Below are 21,619 nucleotides of genomic sequence, written 5' to 3'. Positions count from 1 at the left end.
AGATAAGCCTAAAGTCCTCCTTCCATTCAGAAGGGTGTAACTCCGCTTTAACCTTTAGATAGGAAGTTGAGATGCCCTGTCATTTTGTTTGATGTTGCAAAATCCTCCCTCCAATAAATCCATTTGGAGTTATATGTTGTATAAAATTAAATCAACGATCATGTTAATTCAGTGAGAAATAGTCATATTCATGTAGTATTGCACTAGGAATTACCAAGGCCAGTTTCACAGAGGTTCTGTTCACTGAAAAGAGTTTTCTGGCTCCCCTTTCCTGGTACAACCCACTGAGCTCCCCAGAATTTAGCTCCTGAGGGTTAGTGCTCATCACCAGCACGGCCGAAAGGGTTGCGCTCCAAGTCAAAACGTTTACATTTTTTTAAATTGCCCAGAATAAAGCAGTTTGGTATTTAGAGTGAATTAAAATTAATTTTGCTTTGATTTTTTTTTTATCTATTTATAATTTCACAACACCCTTTGAAATAACTATGGACAAACGGAGGTGTTATCAAACCATATAAATGTAGACAGAATAGCCCTGCTGGATCGGGCCAGTGGTCCATCTACTCCAGCATGTTGTCTCACACAGTGGCTGGCCAGTTCCTCTGGAGGGCCAGCAACAGGGCAGAGAGGCTGAGGCTTTTCCCTGATGTTGCCTCCTGGCTCTGGGATTTGGAGTAGTAGTAAATGAAGTAAATAAATGAACAATACAGTGCATTCTCATGAAATATTTGAGTGTGGTCCAATAATAGGCAGTCAATTAACTGCCAAAATAACTGATTAGGTTGGGCAGCCATGTTGATCTGAAGCAATATAACAAAGTTAGAGTCCATTGACACCTTTAAGACCAACAAAGTTTTATTCAAGGTGTGAGCTTTTGTGTGCAAGCACACTTTATTGGTGAAATAAGGTTGAAACACTTGGGAACTTAGCTTGGAGAAACGTCAACTGCGGGGTGACATGATAGAGGTTTACAAGATAATGCATGGGATGGAGAAAGTAGAGAAAGAAGTTCTTTTCTCCCTTTCTCACAATACAAGAACTCGTGGGCATTTGATGAAATTGCTGAGCAGACGGGTTAAAACGGATAAAAGGAAGTACTTCTTCACCCAAAGGGTGATTAACATGTGGAATTCACTGCCACAGGAGGTGGTGGCGGCCACAAGCATAGCCACCTACAAGAGAGGTTTAGATAAAAATATGGAGCAGAGGTCCATCAGTGGCTATTAGCCACAGTGTGTGCGTGTATGTGTGTGTGTATATATATATATATATATATATATATATATATATATATATATATATATATATATATATATATATATATATATATATAAATTTTGCCACTGTGTGACGCAGAGTGTTGGACTGGATGGGCCATTGGCCTGATCTAACATGGCTTCTCTTATGTTCTTAAATAACAACTGACAGTCTAGCACAAGTGACTCAAAATGCTGAATTGTCAAAGTATGCTTGGAGAATGTAATGACCACAGTCTGCAAGTCTATATAATGGTGTCAGGCAAAGGACAGAATTATAGAGTTGGAAGGGACCTCCAGGGTCATCTAGTCCAACCTCTGACAGAAGTATATCTGTCCAAGGCTGCCAGGAATATGCATGTTGCAGGACAGAATGTATGTGATGGGTGGGGGGGAAACAAGCATGAGGGCCACCTAATCTGTATCTTTTGGACATGTGAAGGCTCTCTCCCCCCCCACCATGTGATTCTTGAGATGGGTATTCTAGGGATGCCAGCCTCCAGATGGGACCTGGGAATCCTCTGGAATTACAGCTCATCTCCATACTACGGAGATCTGTTTCCCTGGAGAAAACGGATGCTTTGGAGTGTGAACATTGTGGCACTGCACCTCACTGAGCTCCCAGTCCTCCCTATGCTCCCCTAATCTCCAGGAGTTTCCCAACCTGGATCTGGCAACTGTACCCCTCCATCCCCAGCTGGTGGCCAGGGGGGACATGGCCACCCTAGTATTTACACTAGCTTAAACAGCCCTACTGTCAGGTACTTCCAGAAACAGTCTATTGATTTCCCTAATAGTATTGTCATTGCTGATGAGTGGTCAGTTACCCAAAACATATTCATATATCCATAACTGTATTGTTTAATGCAGGGGTCCTCAAACTACGGCCCGCGGGCCAGATGCGGCCCGCTGAGGACGTTTATGCGGCCCGCCGGGTTATGGCAAAATCAGACTGGAAGTGACGTTCGACCTAAACTCGCGTTAGCAATGCGCACTTCCGGCACTGGGCTGAGGTGGCAGAGACAGAGTGTGAGGCGATACCGAAGTGAGGTGAGTTCCCAGGCTGGGGTGTGTGGTGTGGGGAAGGGAGAGAGATGCAGAAGACGGAGAACTGACGGCCCACGGCCTTGTACAGTAACGGCAGGCACCACAACAGTCCGGCCCTCCAACAGTCTGAGGGACAGTGAACTGGCCCCCTATTTAAAAAGTTTGAGGACCCCTGGTTTAATGTATCCATGTATGCATTTATATGCATGTATCCATGTCTATATTAATCTATGTATTACAATATAAATATTTACTAACCTTTATTTATATTCTTGTATGGATTTTGTAGAATAGTGTTGGTAACAAATGAGGCCACAGTAGAGGGTAGATCACTGTGAGAAGCTAAGGCCTAATCTTGTCTCCCTGGTAACAGAAGACAGGTACCAATGGAAGATGTCTACAAAGCAAGAATGCAACCTTGGAGAAAAGCAACACTGGGATCTGGGAACTAATTAAAAGATTTTTGGGTGGGAGATGTTTAGGCAGGAGAAATGATGAGCTGTTAACCTGTAACCTATATTGGACCGTACCTTTCACTTCTTGTCATCTGGCAAAACAAGTAGCCCTGCCTGCACATGCTACAAATGTTTGCTACCTGATTCTTCATTAAAAGCTTCTTTCGCATTTACTCAAGAAGTCTTGTCATAGATTCTGGGCAAAACCTTACATCTACTCAGAAGTAAGTCCTACTTCAATAAGAGGGTCGTGCTCCTAGGAAAAGGTTCTTACGATTGCAACCATTCCAACCCTCTGCCCATTAATTGGTATGGACAGGGCTTTTTTGTAGAAAAAACCCAGCAGGAACTCATTTGCATGTTAGGCCACACCCCCAATGCCAGTGCTTTGTAGAGGAAGCCCAGCTGGAGCTCATTTGCATATTAGGCCACACCCCTGGACACCAAGCCAGCCGGAACTGCGTTCCTGTCAGTTCCTGCTTTAAAAAAAAAAAGCCCTGGGTATGGAAGCTTCTGTTAGGGGGGGGAATGGCAGCTGTAGATGGGATTTGAAAACCAAGGTACTATCTTGAGCAGTTCTAGTTGAAGGTGAATCATTTTTTAAATGTAGCATAACCATGCCAGCGGGATATTTATATAAATATTTTTTTAGGCTGCCTTTCCACCCAGTTTAGGGTCTCCAAGGCAGCAAACAATAAAAATAATAGAACAAGCTTTAAAATGCACTTATACATGCATGCATTTTTATGCATAGATGCTTTGGAGTGTGAACTCTGAGGCACTTCACTTGAGATCCCAGTCCTCCCCATGCTTCCCTAATCTCCAGGAGTTAGGAAATGTTGAGGAAGGCAGAGTTTGAGAATGGGAGGGCTTTCAATGGGCTATAATGCCATCAAGACCTCCTTCCAAAACAGCCATTTTCTCCAGGTGAACAGATCTTCATTGCCTGGAGATCTGCTGTAATCCCAGGAGATCTCCAGTCACCAGCTGGAGACTGGCAACCCTATGATGTGAGGAGAGAGAATGTACATTAATAAATACACTTGAAATGTTCGAAATAACTCACTTCAAAGCCCATAATTTGAATTGTAAACTGCCAAACTGCAGCCTAGAGAAAGTTTTGTTTGGTCTCAGAAAATTCTGAAGCTGTCATAAACTCAAATTGACGTTTGACAAGTTTCCATGGATTAGAATAGAATACAATCAAATTTCACTTGAAGAAAATTTCAGCAATCATTCTAGGAGTATAATTACATGTGGGAGACTTAAAGAAGCTTTCATTCACTGGGAATACCTCAGGCAAGCCTAGGTTAGTTAGGCTGACTCTCAGGCAAGCCTTGAATTCAGCAGGGAGCTCATAGGAGTACCGCTCCAGACATTCTCACATTTTGACGTTACTGTTTTATTGGTTTCTTACACTTTATTGGTTTCTCACACTCAAATTGAGGTTTGCTCAATTTGTTAATTTTACTATTTGTTATTGGATCTTAAATTTCTACCATTTTGCATTCTAAATCCCTGCCTACCGGCTGTATGTAGCTCTGCTCAGTGTACCTGATTCGTCTGATGAAGAGCACACGGAAGCTTACATTCTGAATAAAACTTTGTTGGTCTTAAAGGTGCAACTTGACTCCTACTTTGTCCATTGAATAGTAGGTGAAGCTGCATAACAATCCCTGGATGAGCTCCACCACCTATTTTTCTACAAAATGACCCCTGCCAGGGATGTTTTATTGTGAGTGGTAACCCGCCTAGAATGCAGTAACAGAACAGCGGTGTAAAAAGTGTCAAATGATGACGGTTTGACCACTGAAAGCGTTCTATAAATGCTAACAAATAATAATGGGCTGCTTTGTACGAACGTCTCTCAACAGATTTCCCCTTGTTTTCCTACTTAATGAGCGAGTATTTTATGCGAGGAGTGATTTGAGACCCCACGTTTAAGACAGGGTTATAATTTTTTCTCAGACTGTTATAATCTGTTGCGCTTCTGAAGCTAGAGAAAAGAATTCCCAAGGAGGACATAAAGAATCGTCTGCTTCACTGAGCCAAAAAAAACCCCGCCTCTCGTTCTCAAGGACCAATCAGCGCCAACCAAAAATCCACCTTTCACAATCCCCAGGCGCGAGCCGGGCGACCGTTGGAAAGCGTTCTCCCACCGCTACAGCGCACGCGCGACCAATTCCTCATTTATTTTTTATCCTCCCCCTTTCCTCAATTTTCCCGCCTTTCCCCACTGCCTTCCCTCCTTCTCATTCCCTCGCCTTCCAGCTCGTCTTAGCGACCACCCCTTTCGGCGCAAGCGCTCCAGAAGCCCCACGTCTCTGCCTTCCGCCCTCTTCTTTGCCCTCACGCCATCCTGCGCATGCCTGGAAACGCCCCTTTCTCATGGATGTTTCCCACCTCCACGCTGTGCGTCAGGTGCTGCTGGGTTGTCCCGTCCTGCCCCGTTGTTTTGGGCTTTGCGCAGGCGCACTAAGGGTATACCTTCCCCCCTCAATTCTCTTGCCCCCCCCCCGCCACGGATTTCTGAGGAGATTGTGGGGGGGTTGTAACCGCCGCCACCACCATTATGGGAGTAAGTAAGGCCTAGGCTCCAGATGGGGGGGGGGGGTGCTCAGTGAATGGGGGCTAAGATTGGGGGGGAGGCACAGCGGGGACATATGGGGAAGTAGAAAGTTTTATATTGGGGTAGAAACAAGACGTTTGGGGAGAGCTATGTTTGAATTAAATGAAAGTCTTGGGTTAATTTTGGGTTAGGGGAAGTTTTATGTTAGAAGGGAGAAAGTTGGGGAGGGCAGAAAAATCATTGGGAAAATTTGGGAGAGGGTACTGAAATAACTTTAGGGATCATTGGGGAAAATTTGGGAAAGGGCACTGAAATACCTAACTTTGGGGGAAATTTGGGAGAGGATACTGAAATAACTTTATGATGGGAGTGCATAGCTTTATTGAGAGGGTATTCAGAGCTTCATAACTGAGGGAGAAAAAGTGGGAGAACTATGTGGTTCTTAAAGTCATTGTAGGAAGGGGAATTTGGGGAGGGTTTTGGAGACCTTGGTATGTGGGATAAAAAATTGGTGTTAGAATAATCAGTAGGGGGATCTGGGTGTGGGGATAGTATTGTGTGGTATTAAAGTCAGTATGTACAGATGGGAAAGTTTTGGGTCAGGTTTATGTGGTAGGTTTGTTTTCAGATTTCTTTTGTATGCCTGTGTGCGCAAGTGAATCCCAAAAAGAGCAATTGACAGAAGAAAACAAAAATATAGTCCGTAGCAAATAACAGGCGACATCCATAATGAAATCAATACTAAACCACATCAGTATTCATAACAGAGGGAGATTTGGGGTCTGGAGATGAAGGAATGGAGGTTCTGAATGGGGTGGATGGAGGTTTTTAAACAGAGGCCAGATGGCCATCTGACAGCAATGCTGATTTTGTGAACTCAGGCAGGTCATGAGAAGGCGGGCAGCAAGGGTTGCATCAGTGCTTAGTTCTCATCAGTGTTCCCTCTAAGCTGAGTTAGTGTGAGCTAGCTCACAGTTTTTTAGGCTGCAGCTGACACATTTTTGCCTTAGCTTAGGAAGAATGGCCCCAGAGCAAACTAATTTAGGCTGTAGCCAAATTGCTCACTCACGGCTTTAAAGCTAGTAGCTCACGGAGTAGAATTTTTGCTCACAAGACTCCAAAGCTTAGAAGGAGCATTGGTTCTCATGGCCCTTTCTTACACACCTAAGGAAATGCTGTCTGCCATTTTGGGGCCAGGCAGCAATTTTTCTCCAGTTTTGCCAGGGATCCTGTAAGGTTTGTGGAGAGTTTTTTTGGCCATCTTCTGGGCGTGGAGTAAGTGTCATTGAGGGTGTGTGGAGGGGAGGTATTTGTGAGTTTCCTGCATTGTGCAGGGGGTTGGATTAGATGACCCTGGAGGTCCCTTCCAATTCTGTGATTCTATGTATGCAGAACAACTGTAGGGTCCCTGTGAAGGAAGGAGGGAAGTGATAGGTCATTTGAGGTTGAGGGTGACCATTAAGAATGGTTAGGGCAGTTATGCAAATAATAATTGGGGTTTGGTAAGGGAATGGGAGACAGGAGGTTCAATTTGTATCAATTATTGTCTACTTTTACTTTGAAAAACTTTTTAAAATCATAAAAAACCCTTAAATGGCCATGCATGAGCCTCATAAAAGATTATCCATTTATAGATTCAGATTGGTTCTCCTTAATAATAAAATCAAGTCACTCAATTGTTATCAAGACACTGAGCTAATTGTGTGCATCCATCCATGTGGAACACAAATTGTTGTCTACTTTAGTGGAGTTATTGTGTCTAAAAGTAGGCCTAACTTCTCTGTTTACACCTCAGTCCAAGCTGAAAACGGCTGACAGCAACTTTGTTGTATTCCGTATCTAGGAAAGGACTTTTTTCTGTCCTTTTCTGACCTCTGCGCTCCTTTTACCTCTTGTGTCTTATCAGCACAATAAATCACTTGCAGCAAAAGTGCTTAAGTGTGTCAATAAAACGTGCGGGGGGGGGGGGAGGCTTGTGCAGTGTGATTAGACACTTTGATAGCAGGGAAATTAGTCAAATGAAATCAGTGACGGTAACAAGGATGAGAGAAGCTCCACCCCTAGATGGCTGTTTAAACTTAGGGAGCTTCTGATATGCAAAGAAGCTTTTTGCCTTTTTCCGAGCCTGAGAGTAGTTTCCACAACCAAATTGTTGGAACTCAGTTAGGAACTCAACTGTTATTAGGGTTAAATCCAAATGGTCCTAAATTGGCTATGATGTACATTAAGTAGTAGTTGTTGTTATGCAAAAATTTGGTGTTCAGCTCTCTGTCAGAAAAGAATTTCCTTATGTCTCAAGCATCTGGGTGGTTCTAAGTATCTGGACTGAAGAACCAGGAATTGAGGTGGGGAATGCCAGCTTTTGGCAGGTGCAGTTTATGGAAGGGTGAGAGGTAGTGTATCTCCTGGTTCTCTATAACAACTCCCATTGGAAAGCAGTGTGTTTTTCTGGCCCGAGGAAGGGCTGGTTTATAGGCCACCATAGGTGAAGGAGAGTTCATGTCAATCAAAGAGCACACTCACCCTCTTCTTTAAACTGAAGAGCTTTCTTCATACATGCAAAGTTGCATCTGCAAAGTTTTTCTTCGTTATTTACAGATATGTTTGGTTCAGACAAGGAGATACACAGATATCTGGGAAAATAGCATTAGGGTGGCTTTGTGTCCAGGGAGGTGCAGGCAACTGTCCACTTCTGTAGCTTGCTTCCTGGCTGTCTTCCTGCTCCAGTTTTCCCCAGCTAGCCGCAGACTCTCAGCTTGTTTCCCAGCCAGCTACACGTTAGGAACGGGAGGAAAAGGATGTCCTTATTTGAACTTTAGTGAGGGTAGAAGTGTTGCGTTGAGGTTAAGCGCACGTTTTTGGCTCAGCTGCCAGCGTTCACTGACTCACCAGCCTGGCAAAACCTTACAGCTCTTTTGTAGCAAGGGTTTTCTTTTTCTTTTTTTTTAAAGTGGCGATATTTCCAAGTCAGATTTTACTTGGCGCGCAGCACAGCAGGTGGGGAGGGTGGGGGTGGGGGGAAGGTGCAGCATGGTAAGCTGTTTTCTCTAAGCAGGAGGCCTGGGTTCTGCCCTTTTAGTTTGGCTCCCTGTCACATTTGAAGGGTTACTTGGCAGGGGAGGGATGTGTGTGTATGTGTCCCTGACAGGAGCAATATCTGTGTAGGAATACTGTAACCGTTGAAAAGGAGCTAAGTAACCCATGAACTATGGTGTCTTGGCATCATCCAGCATTCCTTAGAGACTCTTTCACCAACTTGCCAAGAATGTGCTGTCTGTGTCTTCATTAGAAAGCTCAGCATGAAGCTTTCATTCATACATCACTCCCCCCGCCCCCCAACCACCAAAGGCTTCAAGCTTTACTTGGTTGAACTGGTAGATGAATTGAGCTTTTATTGAATAGCAGAACCAGTTTTAGTCTGTAGAAAGGTAAGGACGGGCCCTCCTGTCTGGTTTTTATTTTATTACTTCTGTGTTGCTGTAACAGGCAAGAGCTACCCTATGTATGAATTTGCAATCAACTAAGTTTTCATGCTGGCATAATGAAGGGGTGGTTCACGATGCCTCCTGCTGTAGAGTTTTTGCCACTGCATAACGCTTTTGTTCTTATTATTTATTATTATTTGCTTCGTTTTGTACCCCACCTTTCTCCCCAGTGGAGAACCCAAAGCAGCTTATATCATTTTCTTCTCCTCCTTCTTAGTCCTACAGTGCAACCCACCTCCCCAAAGTGGTGTAGTCTCTGGGGGAGGAAGCCACACCTGCGTGGTCAAGTACTTGGATGGAGCTTAAGTGAGACAGGATGTGTCCTGCTGTAACATCTCAACCCTCTCGTTTCAGAGGAAGTCTAGTAAAGGCAAGGAGAAGAAACAGAAACGACTGGAAGAGCGGGCAGCCATGGATGCTGTCTGTGCCAAGGTGGAAGCTGCCAACAAAGTAAGCCCCTTTTCTGCCCCTGTTTCTTTGCATGGGTGGTGTAGATGGACCAGGGAGACCAGATAAATATTTCCAAGTCAGATTTTACTTGGTCTGCATATTGCCCCTTACCTCCCCCCTCCCCCCACCATCATAGAATAATAGAGTTGGATGGGACCTCCAGGGTCATCTAGCCCAACCCCATGCACAGTGCAGGAAATTCAGAATACATCCCCAGTGACCCCTGCTCCATGTCTAGAAAATTTTCAGTTCTCATATTTATGATGGGCTAGAAGAGACAAACCTTTTCTCAAATAATTTTAGGAAGCGAAATGAAACAAAGAGAAAAACACAAGACCTTTAGAAGTTCCTGACGTGTATGTTCTTATCGGAGTACTCTGTAGACATGAACCTTTCAGTTACCTTTTTTCCTGTAGCTGGTTGACCCACTGGAAGCTTTCCCCGTGTTCAAGAAATATGACAGGAATGGGTGAGTAAAAACTCTATGCTCCTTTTGCTTTAGAACAAAGAACAGAGCCTGCCTTTCCCAGTACTCAAACCAATGGTATTTGCATTTGTCATTTGCAAGTGTCATGGTTTCACTGTGACCCATAAGCCACCGTCCTTTCCCCACTTATAATAAAAACTTGTTTCTGAGGTCTCCTGATTGATAGCCCAGGGGCTTAGTCACAAATCCTAGCAATGCCCCCCTCCCACATTATCATTCTTGTCTTTTTGCAGGTTAAATGTCTCCATTGAATGTAAACGAGTATCCAGCTTGGACCCGGCCACACTTGACTGGGCTTTTGAACTGACCAAGACAAACATGCAGACATTGTAAGGCCTGGGGGAAATGCCTTATGAGGGAAGGGAATGGGGTGCAGTCTGGAACATTCACCAGCAGGTGTTGGGATGGGCAGGAGCGAGTGGTATGGGTTGTTGGCTTTTGAGGGTTTCTTACCTTCAGGTATCCTCCTCCTTTTCTTTGTCTCTTCTTCCTTTCTCTTTGTTCGCCTCCCTATCCACTGATAAGGTTGAAGAGTTTATTTCAGAATTAATTTGGACAGAGGAGGGGCATGCAGTGAGCATACTCATTTGCAGAGAGCAGGCAGGAGTGAGACATCTGCAGTAGCTTCTTGTCCTTACATAGTTGTGTTTCCATTCAGTTTTGTCAGGTTTCTTTCAACCCCAAAGTCTTGCTTGTAAACCATAAGGGATGGGAACGGGAGACTGAGGTAGACTTGGGTCTCCCTGCCTCTCCAAGGCACCAATAAATCAGTGTTTCTTGTTTCCAGGAGACCATCTTTTCCTTGAAAAGTTGGCATTTTCTCCTTACCTCCCTTTTTCCTCCTCCAAAGGTATGAGCAGAGCGAGTGGGGTTGGAAAGACCGGGAGAAACGGGATGAGATGACAGATGACCGAGCGTGGTATCTCGTTGCTCTGGAAGACGGTTCAGTCCCTGTGGCTTTCTCTCACTTCCGCTTCGATGTGGAATGTGGAGAGGAGGTCCTCTATTGGTAAGTGTCCTAGCTGGCATGCTTAGATTCTTCCCAATATTTTGTTTGTTTTTTGGGGGGGGGCGAAGAGGGAATCAGTATTGTCAGTGTTTACATTTCTACTGTCAGGGGACCCCAGTTTGGGGGATGAAATAAATGACAGAAGCTTGGCTCATTCAAGTAGACAGTTGTGTTCTTCCAGGTGCAAAATTTAGAGGTTTTCAGAGTTTGCGTGTGTTTGTAAAAGGTAGCAGCTGAAATGGCAGAAGGAGAAGGAGTGATTTGCTTGTTGCAGGTCAGCATACTTGAAGTAACAGTAGGATAAATGTTCATCATCGGTAGTATTTATATACCGTTTTTTTAGTGTTTGGTGCTCTTCACCTGGGATTTGATGTAGTGTAGTGGCTAAGAAACTGGAGTTTTCCTCTCCTCATTCAGAAAATGTTTATGGAGATAATAGTGGCTTACTTACCAAGGCTGTTCTAAGGATTACGACAAAGTATATGAAGTGTTTTGCTTCCAGTGGTTACTGTGTAAATGCACAGTTACTTAATGTTATGTCTATCAGCATTCCTTACAACAAGCCTGTAAGGTAGGTCAGTATAATCCCTCCCATATGCATATCAGAAGTGTTGAGCTTGAACAAATAGGGATTTGATAGCAGAGGCAATATTCAAAGCAGCGACTACTTAATTCATAACTCCATCTCCTAATCATTAGACTATGCTAGCTCTCAGAATATTGTGGGAGGGTGGGGAGGGGACAAGCTGGGAAAAGCCAGATTGTTTCCCAGAAGATCCCACACTGTCCTTTATAGTTGTTGAATCTTTGGCTGACTACTTAGATTGAAGCCTTTTCCCCATGGCTATGAGGGTTGAAATATCTAGCACAGGGGTGTCGAACACGAGGGCCATATCTGACATAAATGGGACCTTGACGGACCAGGCCAAGTGTGTCATAAAATGTATTACCAGGTAGCAGAGATATAAACTTTATAAAGGATACAGACACACTTAAATATTTTGTATCTCCTGTGTGATTGAGGGAACTGGGCAAAGGAAGATCTGGCTCTTTTCCTCGCTCCCCAGGGGATGAGGAGGGGGCGGAGCCTCAGCCAATAGAAGGAAAAGAGGCTTGGCTCAGTAGCTCTCCTGTGCAATTCAGAGAGCCTGGAAAAGCAAGTTCTTCCTCCCCAAGGAAGGAGCCGTAGCCAATGGAAAAAAACAGAGGCTTTGCTCTGTAGCTTCTGCGTGATTGAGCAAGCCTGGCAAAGCAAGCTGTGACACAGAAGGAAGCAAGAGAGAGGGAGATGAAAGCAGACTTACTCGTGGGCCTGATAGGAACCCTCTGGGGGCCTGATTTGGCCCCCAGGCCACATGTTTGACATCCCTGATCTAGCGTATGATGCCCTTGCTTTATCCTAATGTTGCAAGAGTTGAGTTGGATCTTATATGGGAAAAACTTCCATCTCTTTGCACTGGACTGAAAGTTCTGTGGGCAAGCTTAAGCTATGGGGAATGACATTCATGGTTTCCCCACTTCTCTTGCTAGCTACGAAGTGCAGCTGGAAAGCAAAGTGAGAAGGAAAGGTCTGGGCAAATTCCTCATACAGATACTGCAGCTCGTGGCAAACAGGTAAACGTGTCCCTCTGTATCTGAGGGTGCAATTTTAAACATGCCTACCTGGAGCAGATTCCATAGCTATTAATGAGTCTTTTGCATCAAGTAAAATGTGATACCGCTGAAGAAATAACAATGTGAACTCCATAGAGGCTTTTTTTTTTTTTTTGCACTCACTTGTTTATGGGTTTATCCAGTTAGGAAACCAGATTCCCTTCTGCATCTTTTTTCATAATAAAAAATCCCATATAGGCTGGAGCAGACTCTTCATGTTACTTATTCAGCTTCACATTCAGTGTGGAGGGTGGGAGACAGGAGGTGAAATAGAATCCAAGCGGTCCGTGTGTTACCATACTTTGCACAGACATAATTTAAATAGCATATCCCTTCCAGAAGAAACAGTCTCAGATTTGGTACAAGAAGAACAGGTAACTTGTGAGACCATGGAGACAGGGACAGTAATAACTTGAATATCCTAGGCTGGCCCAACTAGGAACTCACTTTAGTGCTTGCTGTTCAGGGAGAAGCAAGAAGCTTTATTTAGTTTTTTTCTTCTGAATTTTGTCCTTCAAGCTGACTGTGGTGCTTCTGGTTATTTTTTTTTTCCAGCACACAAATGAAGAAAGTAATGTTAACAGTATTTAAACACAATCATGGGGCGTATCAGTTCTTCAGAGAAGCTTTACAGTAAGGAAACAGCTTGATTTATTTCCTGAATAATGTGGGGATTTAACGGGGTAGGAAAGAATGCTTCTCTTCCGTGGGTCTGAGTTGATGGATCAAGTATTTCCCTGTTAGAGCTTCTAGTCCTGAAGGGGGCAAATTCTTTGGCCTGAAAAGAAAGGAGGAGGCAGCATCCAATATGGAGGCCTCAGAAATGGGCCTCTCTCCAGGTCTGACCTGTAGAATCACAGAATCATAGAGTAGGAAGGGGCCATATAAGCGATCTGGCCCAACCCCCTGCTCAATGCAAGAGCAGCGGTCCTCAACCTTTTTGGCACCAGGGACCGGTTTTGTGGAAGACAGTTTTTCCACGGAATGGGGACAGGGAGGGGTGTAGTTTCGGGATGATACAATTGTGCACTTTGTTTCTATTAGTTTGGTGTGGTGGTTAAGTGCGAGGACTCTTATCTGGGAGAACATATGAACATATGAAGCTGCCTTATACTGAATCAGACCCTAGGTCCATCAAAGTCAGTATTGTCTTCTCAGACTGGCAGCGGCTCTCCAGGGACTCAAGCTGAGGTTTTTCACACCTCTTTGCCTGGACCCTTTTTTGGAGATGCCGGGGATTGAACCTGGGACCTTCTGCTTCCCAAGCAGATGCTCTGCCACTGAGCCACAGTCCCTCCCCTTGGTTTGATTCCCCACTCCTCCACTTGCAGCTGCTGGAATGGCCTTGGGTCAGCCAGAGCTCTCGCAAGAGTAGTCCTTGAAAGGGCAGCTGCTGTAAGAGCTTTCTCAGCTCCACCCACCTCACAGGGTGTCTGTTGTGAGGGAGGAAGGTAAAGGAGATTGTGAGCCACTTTGAAACTCTGAAATTTGGAGTGGAGGGCAGGATATAAACCCAATGTCGTGTTCTTATTATTAATACATTGTAATATATCATGAAATAATTATACAACTCAAGGCCTGGTTGCTAACAGACCGGGACCGGTCCACGGCCCAGGGGTTGGGGACCCCTGGCCTAGAGTATCTCTGACAAGTGTTTGTCCAGCTGCTTTTTGAAAACCGATGTTGAGGGGGAGCTCACCACCTCCCTAGCCAGCCGATTCTGCTGCTGAACTATTCTTACTATAAAAAAAAATCCCCCTAAGAACTAGCCAGTACCTTTCCACCTGTAATTTAAATCCGCTCTGCTGTCCTTAAGCCTAGGGCTTAAAGCTCCCGACAAATCAAGCAGCTTTGCGGGCTGGATGGTGAGCTTACGTGGGCCAGATGTGGCGCTACATATGACTCTAATTGGACCACATCTGTTCTAGTCCTATATCTTAGGCTAAGGGGTAGGCGAGAACATCACTGAATTAATGCAAAATACAAATTAAAAGGGTCGCAGTCACTAAATGTCAGGCTGTGCAGAAAAACACCATGCTGTGTCTGGAATAAGCTTAGGTTAGGGCTGTGGCTACCCACCAAGGAGAAAGCCGTTCTGTAAATGTAGAGTTGCTTCCCTAGTGCTCTGTGTTCCAGCAAACTAAGCATTGGCAAGATCACCATCAAAGGTGGGGTGGGAGAGAATCAGTTAGTGAAAGCGATTAACAGTCCAAAATTCATTGACGGAGTACCATGTAAAGGAGCGGCTCTATCCTGATTAGCAGCAGCTCAAAACTCCTGATTTTCACCCAGTGTTGACTTGTGAAATATATGAAGTAAGAGCAAAGTCAGGGTGGGGGATGATGATCATTTTCCCCACTTCTGAGCAGCTACAACCATTCTCCTAGAGCCAGTTTGGTGTAGTGGTTAAGTGTGCAGACTCTTATCTGGGAGAACCAGGTTTGATTCCCCACTTCTCCACTTGCAGCTGCTGGAATGGCCTAGGATTAGTCATAGCTATCGCGGGAGATGTCTTCAAAAGGGCAGCTGCTGTGAGAGCCCTCTCAGCCCCAGTCACCTCACAGGGTGTCTGTTGTGGGGGGAGAAGCTATAGGGGATTGTAAGCCGCTCTGAGTCTCTAATTTAGAGAGAAGGGCGGGGTATAAATCTGCAGTCATCTTCTTCTAGCATTAGGGGACAGGCAGCAGAGCTCCTAGACCCACGCGCTTGACTTCCTAGCAAGCTTCAGCTCTGGCACTTCTCCTTTTACGAGCTAATAAATTACGGGATATGGGGAGGGCAAAGGGAAATCTGTCAAGGAGGGCAACATCGTATCTGGTGTTTTGATAGCAGAGGCTATGGCCTCATTCTGCGTTGGTACATGTGTTCAGCTGTTTCACACTGTAGTTCTGGGGTGCTTACATGATGCAATGCTCCTCAGTGTTTTTTTTTTTAAATCCATGAACCTAGAAAACCAGCATTCTAGATTAAGAAGTTCTTGTCCTTCCTTTCCTCTGGCACACTGATTTCCCGCATGCTTTCCCCGGGCACAGGTTTGATGGTGTCAGTCGGAACTAGGCCTCTTTCTTATAGTTCTTGGCCACATGCGGACTTGGATGTTCTGGGCAAGAAACTTATCTGTTTCTGCTGCATACTCTTACAAAGGAGTGTGGAGGAGCCAGTCCAGGGGTTTCTGCAGCATGTTAGCCTGCCTGTCCCTGCTCGTGCATGCTCTCTCCTTGTGCGCAAGCCGTGGATTTGATCTCAGTTTCCCTCTTTGTGGATGGAACTGACAAGCTTTGTGTCTACACCTTACGCTGTTCACACAAGCGAGAGTCCTCACCCGTGAACTTCTGGCACAGATAGTGCACCAGGTGATCGTCTCTCCTCGCAGGGTTTGTTTCCCTCCTCTTTTCCCCTTATTTTTGCAGGTTCGAAATAGATGATACCTCACCCAGCATGTCTGGCTGCTGCGGGGACGACTGCTCCTACGAAATCCTCAGCCGAAGAACAAAATTTGGCGAGAGCCAACATACTCACCCGGGCAATCACTGCGGAGGATGTTGCCATTGAGATCCTCTAATCCATGTCTCCAAAAGAACCCAGTTCTCCGCATAAACATGCCCCTCTTTGTTTCCCTCCCACACACCTGATCCAGCCATTCATCTCTTGCTCTTCCCCCACCCCCACCCGGGAGCCATGACAAGGGACTGTTGCATTCTGAATCCCAGGATGAAAGATCTTCCTCCGTACTGGAGGGTCTGGAAACTTAAAAGTCATGTGTAACTCTCAGGCCTAGCCCCAGCTCTTGCTTTCCTGTGGCCTGGAACTGAAAGTTCATATTTCTGCAGTAAGGAAATAGTTGCCACTTAGAAAGTGAGCGTTAGGATTAATTCGCTCTCCAAGCTTAAGAGGAAGAATTGGCTTTTCATGAGTTCTACGAATCCATTCCTGTGGAGGGGCCAAATATGTGGACTTCCTTCACTTTGTGTCGAATGTGCACATCTCTCCCTTGATCGTAGCGAAGGAGGACTGCTGTTTCTCTGCAGAACTATACATGTGTAGTAAATTGGCTGTGTCTTTCTTGAGAGAGCATCTGGGGAAAATCTGTATCCGTTTTCAATTCCATTGGTTTGACACCAGTTTTTGAAGAAAAAAAAAAGGTGCTTTGTAGAGGTCTGGAACCAGTTCATACTTAATATACCGTATCTGTAAGATTATTACTGTAGCAGTTTCCCCCAGATACTTGGGGAAAGCGTTGACCCAAATCGATCTGCTGCACCCGTTTCTTGTAAGTTGGTGAATCGAGATTCCTCGTGTGGTTCAGTTTGAGACGATCCTCTGTCTGCATGCAGCCAAACCAGATTAAGGGTCAGCCTGCTTTCCAGTAGGGTTACATCAGAACTTGAATTTGAAAGTCCTGCTTGAAGGACCTAGGTGAGATTGTAGGTGGCAAACAGCTTGCTTTTGTTCAGATCTTTGCTTTGCCCTTAAAAGGTGAAAAAGCATTTATGAATTTTGTATCTTGTGAAGTGAGATGGTTTGTTTTAAGATGTTCCCCCAAACTCTCAGATGAGCCAGGGGCTCATGCAACACTGTGTCACGGCTTCATCCCTGGACAAGGCGGTCCCTGCCTGTAATTAATCCCTTGGGTTTCAGCTCTCCCGCAAAGCACGTTGTCCTCTTCCTTCCCTATGTGGTAGGTGGGGACTTTGCTTCTTTTACCACCTGAGTGAATTTGAGACCCACCACTGGATGAGACTTTTCCCTGTCCTTTGAATGTCCTTGTGGTGGCTTCCTATCACAGTCTAGCCCTAAACTGGAGACCCTGTAGGCTAGCTGCAGATCTGACGGCCTGTGGCTTTCTTCTCATAGCCCTATGGCTGGAGGGGGTTTGATGAGTTATACCGACCCAGCAGGGGCCCCCCTCCCAGGTTTTATTTCCAGATAGCAATCCATTGCAGCTGCAGCCTCAGGGCCTCGCTTCTGTCTCAGGGCATGTGTCGTTGCCTTGGCCCTTCCTGCTGAAGTGGGGGTGGGGAAATGGGTTTTCCCAGTCTGGTCTCCATTTGCCAAATTCTTTTGTGGCTGGGCTTAAAAATGTGAGGTAGTCAATGCACCCACCCAATGATGCACTTTGGGTTGTTTTTTTAAAAAAATTTAAGAGCCTGTGTTTTTTTCATATGTTTTGAATCATGGCCTTTTGGATGAGTCGCATCTTGACTACTGGAGAGAGAGTGACTGTAATCTTCTCACTGCACTTGAGATCCCCACAAATTCAGACTTGTAATGCAGGTCTAGGGCTAAGGGGTTAATCTGCAAGTTCCTATGGATGGCTTTTACCAGGGTCAGCCAGCTTCCTGGACCCTGGAGAAATGGGGGCAGGAATATAATAGCAGGTTCTACACTGCTTGGGGGCCAGATAGCTTCTTTCCTCCTCTCCATACACCCCCAGCCCAGCCCCAGTTCAGTGAGGAGATTGCTCTCTTCTGTACTCCAGAAGTTCTTCAAGAAGAAGAGTGCCTGTATAATGGGGAACAAGTCTGGGGAGGATTTCCCCACCACTCCTTACCTTCCAGGTTCCTCTCCGTTGGGAAAGGAGAGCCCGGCTTTTCAGCTGTCCACACTGGGGCCAACTCTAGCTTGCAGAGAGCCAAGCACATGAGACTCACAGGTTGTTTTCAGTCCAGCAGGCCTCTTTTTTAATCCTTGGAAACGAGGGTACCCCAAAGGACTGAGGCAGCCCTTTGTTGTCTCAGTGGAAGGCACCCCATAAGATAAGAAGTTCAGCATGACTCTTTAAGATTGGCAAAGCATGGCACAGTGCCTTGCCTTACCAGCTCCACTTCCTGTCTTCTGGGGAAAGGAGGGAGTATCCAGTAGAATGGAAGAGGTTCCTACCATACCCATATCTTACCATGTCTGAGCTCTCTCAGTGCTTCCAGCATGGTCCATTCACAAATTCAAGGTACACCCCACACAGTTCTGCTGTGTTCTGCCGGCTTGTGCAAGAACATTGAAAATGAACAAAAAAAAAAAGGATGGGTAAAATGAACAACAAAAAAACCAAACCAGGTAACCAAATGGGGGGGAAGGGAAGAAGAAAAACATACCATATATAAAATATCAGTCAGTTACCCAAAAAAGCTAACATATTAAATCACAGAAACTTTAATCCAATTGTCAATGTTAGAAAATGGGCATCAAAATTCATCAGTTTTGGTTACATATATAAGTACCTTCCTCTAGTGTAGCAAAACGTTTTTAGTAAAATTGCACTTAACACACGAGCATGTCACAAGATTTTTTGCTATGACCAAGTGCAGTTGGAGCATAAAATACATATAAACAAAAAAACATTTTATGGTGCATGTAAAATTTTTAACTACTGAGGAAGGCTTCATGGCCAAAACGCATTTGACTTACCAGTATTTCACATAAGTCCCTGATCATAGGAAGGATGCTTTACAAGCCTGTGAGATCCCCATCTGTATAAGTGCAATTTTACTAAAAGGGTTTTTATATATTAGGGGACAGTACTTAGATACATTAAGGTTTGATACCTGGTTCTTAATATTTACAATTTGATTTTTTGTGTGTGTGTGATTCGATAAGAGTTTTACTTTTTTTGTAATTTGACAGTGACAAGGTTTGAACTTTTTGATTCCCTGATGTGCATCTTTGCCCATCTCAGGGCAGCAAGAAACATGGAGCCCAGCTCTGCTTCTGGATAACCTGTTCAGTCTGCACAAGCCATAAGCTGGCTGAAACAGCTTGGCTGCTTTCAAAGGCAAGGCAATGTGTTTTCCTGGAACCACAGCTCTCTGTCTATCCAGACCTCAGCAGCCCTAAACAGGTTGGAAAAACTGCAACAGGCCCAACATTAATGATTCCCACCCACACATCCACCCCCTGGCAATAAATTTCCCATTCATCTTCCTCTCACTGCCCCTTCCTGTGGGTGGGTCCGTCTCCCTCGCTTCAGGGCAATGTGAATTATCTGCCTTTACTAAGTTTATTTAATACTTTGTAAGGTTTTTTTTTTTTAAGGGAAGGCTTCTAAAACCACTTTTTTGAACACATACATACGAGGGAATTATTCTTCCTTGATTTTGTGTGTTGTAAATATTGAGGACAGTTTCTGAATCTTCCAAATCTTAAATTTTTTGACCTGTGGGTAAATGAGATCACCAAATGGGTTCTCTCCCCCTCCCCAATAATCTATCTGATGTAGCAGTTTTCTATATCAAGTTTTGGGCTTCCTGTACCCCTCATTCCCCACCAATAACCAAGGGAAGATAGATGGGTGAGGATAACTTGCTTGCATTTCTTACTTCCTTCTCCCCTCCCACAACAAAGAAAATTTGGCATGTTTAGTACTTTTTATTTTTTTTTATTTTTAAGCTATAATCTGTGTTGTATAGTTTTTGTGTTTCCGATACATATTTGTTTTTGTTTTTTGTTCTTCCACTTTCTTCGGTTTTCAGAAGAAATCTTAAGCTAATTTCTTAGCAAATATTCTCACAGGAATCAAAGGGAAAGAGCGGACTCCTTTTTTAAATTCGTTAATAAACGTTTTGTTCAGTCTTTAGATGGTTCTTGGTGTGTGTTAAGTTTAGGTGTTCTTAGCGTAGTACAGGGGTGGCCAAACTGTGGCTCGAGAGCCACATGTGGCTCTTTCACATATGTTGTATGGCTCTTGAAGGCCCCACTGCCCCATCAGCTGGCATGGAAAAGGCATTTCTCTCTTTAAATCACTTCTCCAAGCCAAGCGAGCTGGTGGCTTGGAGAATGCATTTAAAGTTGGTTTCTTTACACCTCTCCCTTCCTCCCTCCCTCCCTCAAACATCTGATGTCCATGTCTTGCAGCTCTCAAACAGCTGACATTTATTCTATGTGGCTCTTACATTAAGAAAGGGGCTTCCCCTGGCCTAGTATGACTTCCTACCTATCTGTGTATTGGCAGCAACCTGGGTTCTGCTTCTTAAGAGTAACTGATACTCCCAAGCGTGTCAATAAGGTAGTGAAACAGAACCACCTGTGGACTGTGTCAGGTCTATTTATTTTAAATATTTATTGGCCACCTTTCTACCTTATCGGAACTCAAAATACTTTACCATGTAAACACAATAAACCACATAAGCCACAACTTAAAATGAACAATTTAAAACTGCCAGTAGACCGAAGAAAACTAATCAAATGCCAGTGCAAACAAAACCACTTACAGCTACCTCCTGAAGATTAAGAGTGTGAGGGTCAGGTGAATCTCTTTGGGGAGGTTCCATAATCATAAGGCTGCCACTAAAAAAAGGCCCTCATACACCCACCAGGTGAGCTTGGGTCAGTAGAACACAATAGGGCCTCTCTCTGCTATCTTAGTTCCTGGGCAGGAACGTATGGGAGAAGAAGACCCTTTAAATACTCCAGTTCCAAGCCATGTAGGGCTTTAAAGATCAAAACCAATATCTTGAATTAGTTTTGTGTAAAATTGGCATATTCCCCAAGTGCTCAGAAAGCTATTTTTTTTTAAAAAGGGAAGGGGGCTGTTACCCAAGGAGGTAGTCTCCTAATTAGTTGACGCAATTAACTTTGAGGAGACAGAGCAAGAGGGGGTAACTGGGATTCTCCACCTATGTATATGGGGATTTTTTCCCCCTTAAGAGAACTCGCAAACTCAGCAGATGTCCAACCAAAAATAGAATAAAACAAAATGCACACAATAAACATACAAGAGCTAGCTAAGAGAAACACAGGGAGGAGAGTGGGAAAGTAATTTCAGGAAAGGGCAATAATTGCCATTCTCTGAGAGGTCCACAGAAGCAGCAAAACCACCAGCATTTTGAGGGAGTAGAGAGCCCAGCAAAGTGGGTGTGTATCTGGAGGATCCAAGGCATGTGCACACACACTGCTGGGAAGCAGAATGTTATTGTATGGTGTGTTTGTCAGAAAAACAACTTAATGGGCCTTTCTGAAGTGACATGTGAGAGGTTTGATGGCCCTTCAAGTACCTATCTGGAAAGGCTAAGATCAAGCAGGCGTATGAATCAGAGAGACCCGCTGAACTGAAACTGAAGACAACTGGGGCAGGAGGAACAAGAGCCAGTTGGTCTGGAGGTTGCATAAAATAAAAGTATTTAAGCCAGACTCCTTTCTTGGGGAGTTTGGGTTGATAGACTGTGGGACTCATTTTCCTGGTGATGTGAACTGAACCTTGCCATTTGCCAGTAAG

At 44.6% G+C, this 21,619-nt stretch overlaps 2 protein-coding genes across 3 annotated transcripts in view; one reads left to right on the top strand and one right to left on the bottom strand.

Moving 5' to 3' along the window:
- MACROD1 (mono-ADP ribosylhydrolase 1) overlaps nucleotides 1–21,619 on the bottom strand; it is a 710,025-nt gene that overhangs the window by 36,792 nt on the left and 651,614 nt on the right. The window lies entirely within an intron of this gene.
- NAA40 (N-alpha-acetyltransferase 40, NatD catalytic subunit) lies at nucleotides 5,120–19,981 on the top strand. Of its 2 annotated transcripts, XM_060254673.1 has the most exons (8): nucleotides 5,124–5,336; nucleotides 9,167–9,262; nucleotides 9,679–9,731; nucleotides 9,983–10,078; nucleotides 10,600–10,758; nucleotides 12,289–12,372; nucleotides 12,967–13,044; nucleotides 15,822–19,981. In XM_060254673.1, exons 1-8 carry the CDS (start codon nucleotides 5,331–5,333, stop codon nucleotides 15,961–15,963), a joined length of 714 nt encoding a protein of 237 aa, XP_060110656.1. In that variant the 5' UTR covers nucleotides 5,124–5,330; the 3' UTR covers nucleotides 15,964–19,981. The 2 variants fall into 2 exon arrangements, with proteins under 2 accessions (XP_060110664.1, XP_060110656.1); XM_060254681.1 differs by lacking the exon at nucleotides 12,289–12,372 and having other exon boundaries at nucleotides 5,120–5,336.

This window comes from Heteronotia binoei, chromosome 1, assembly GCF_032191835.1.
Source record: "Heteronotia binoei isolate CCM8104 ecotype False Entrance Well chromosome 1, APGP_CSIRO_Hbin_v1, whole genome shotgun sequence".
Lineage (NCBI taxonomy): Eukaryota > Metazoa > Chordata > Lepidosauria > Squamata > Gekkonidae > Heteronotia > Heteronotia binoei.
This window is presented reverse-complemented; position numbering and strand designations above follow the sequence as displayed.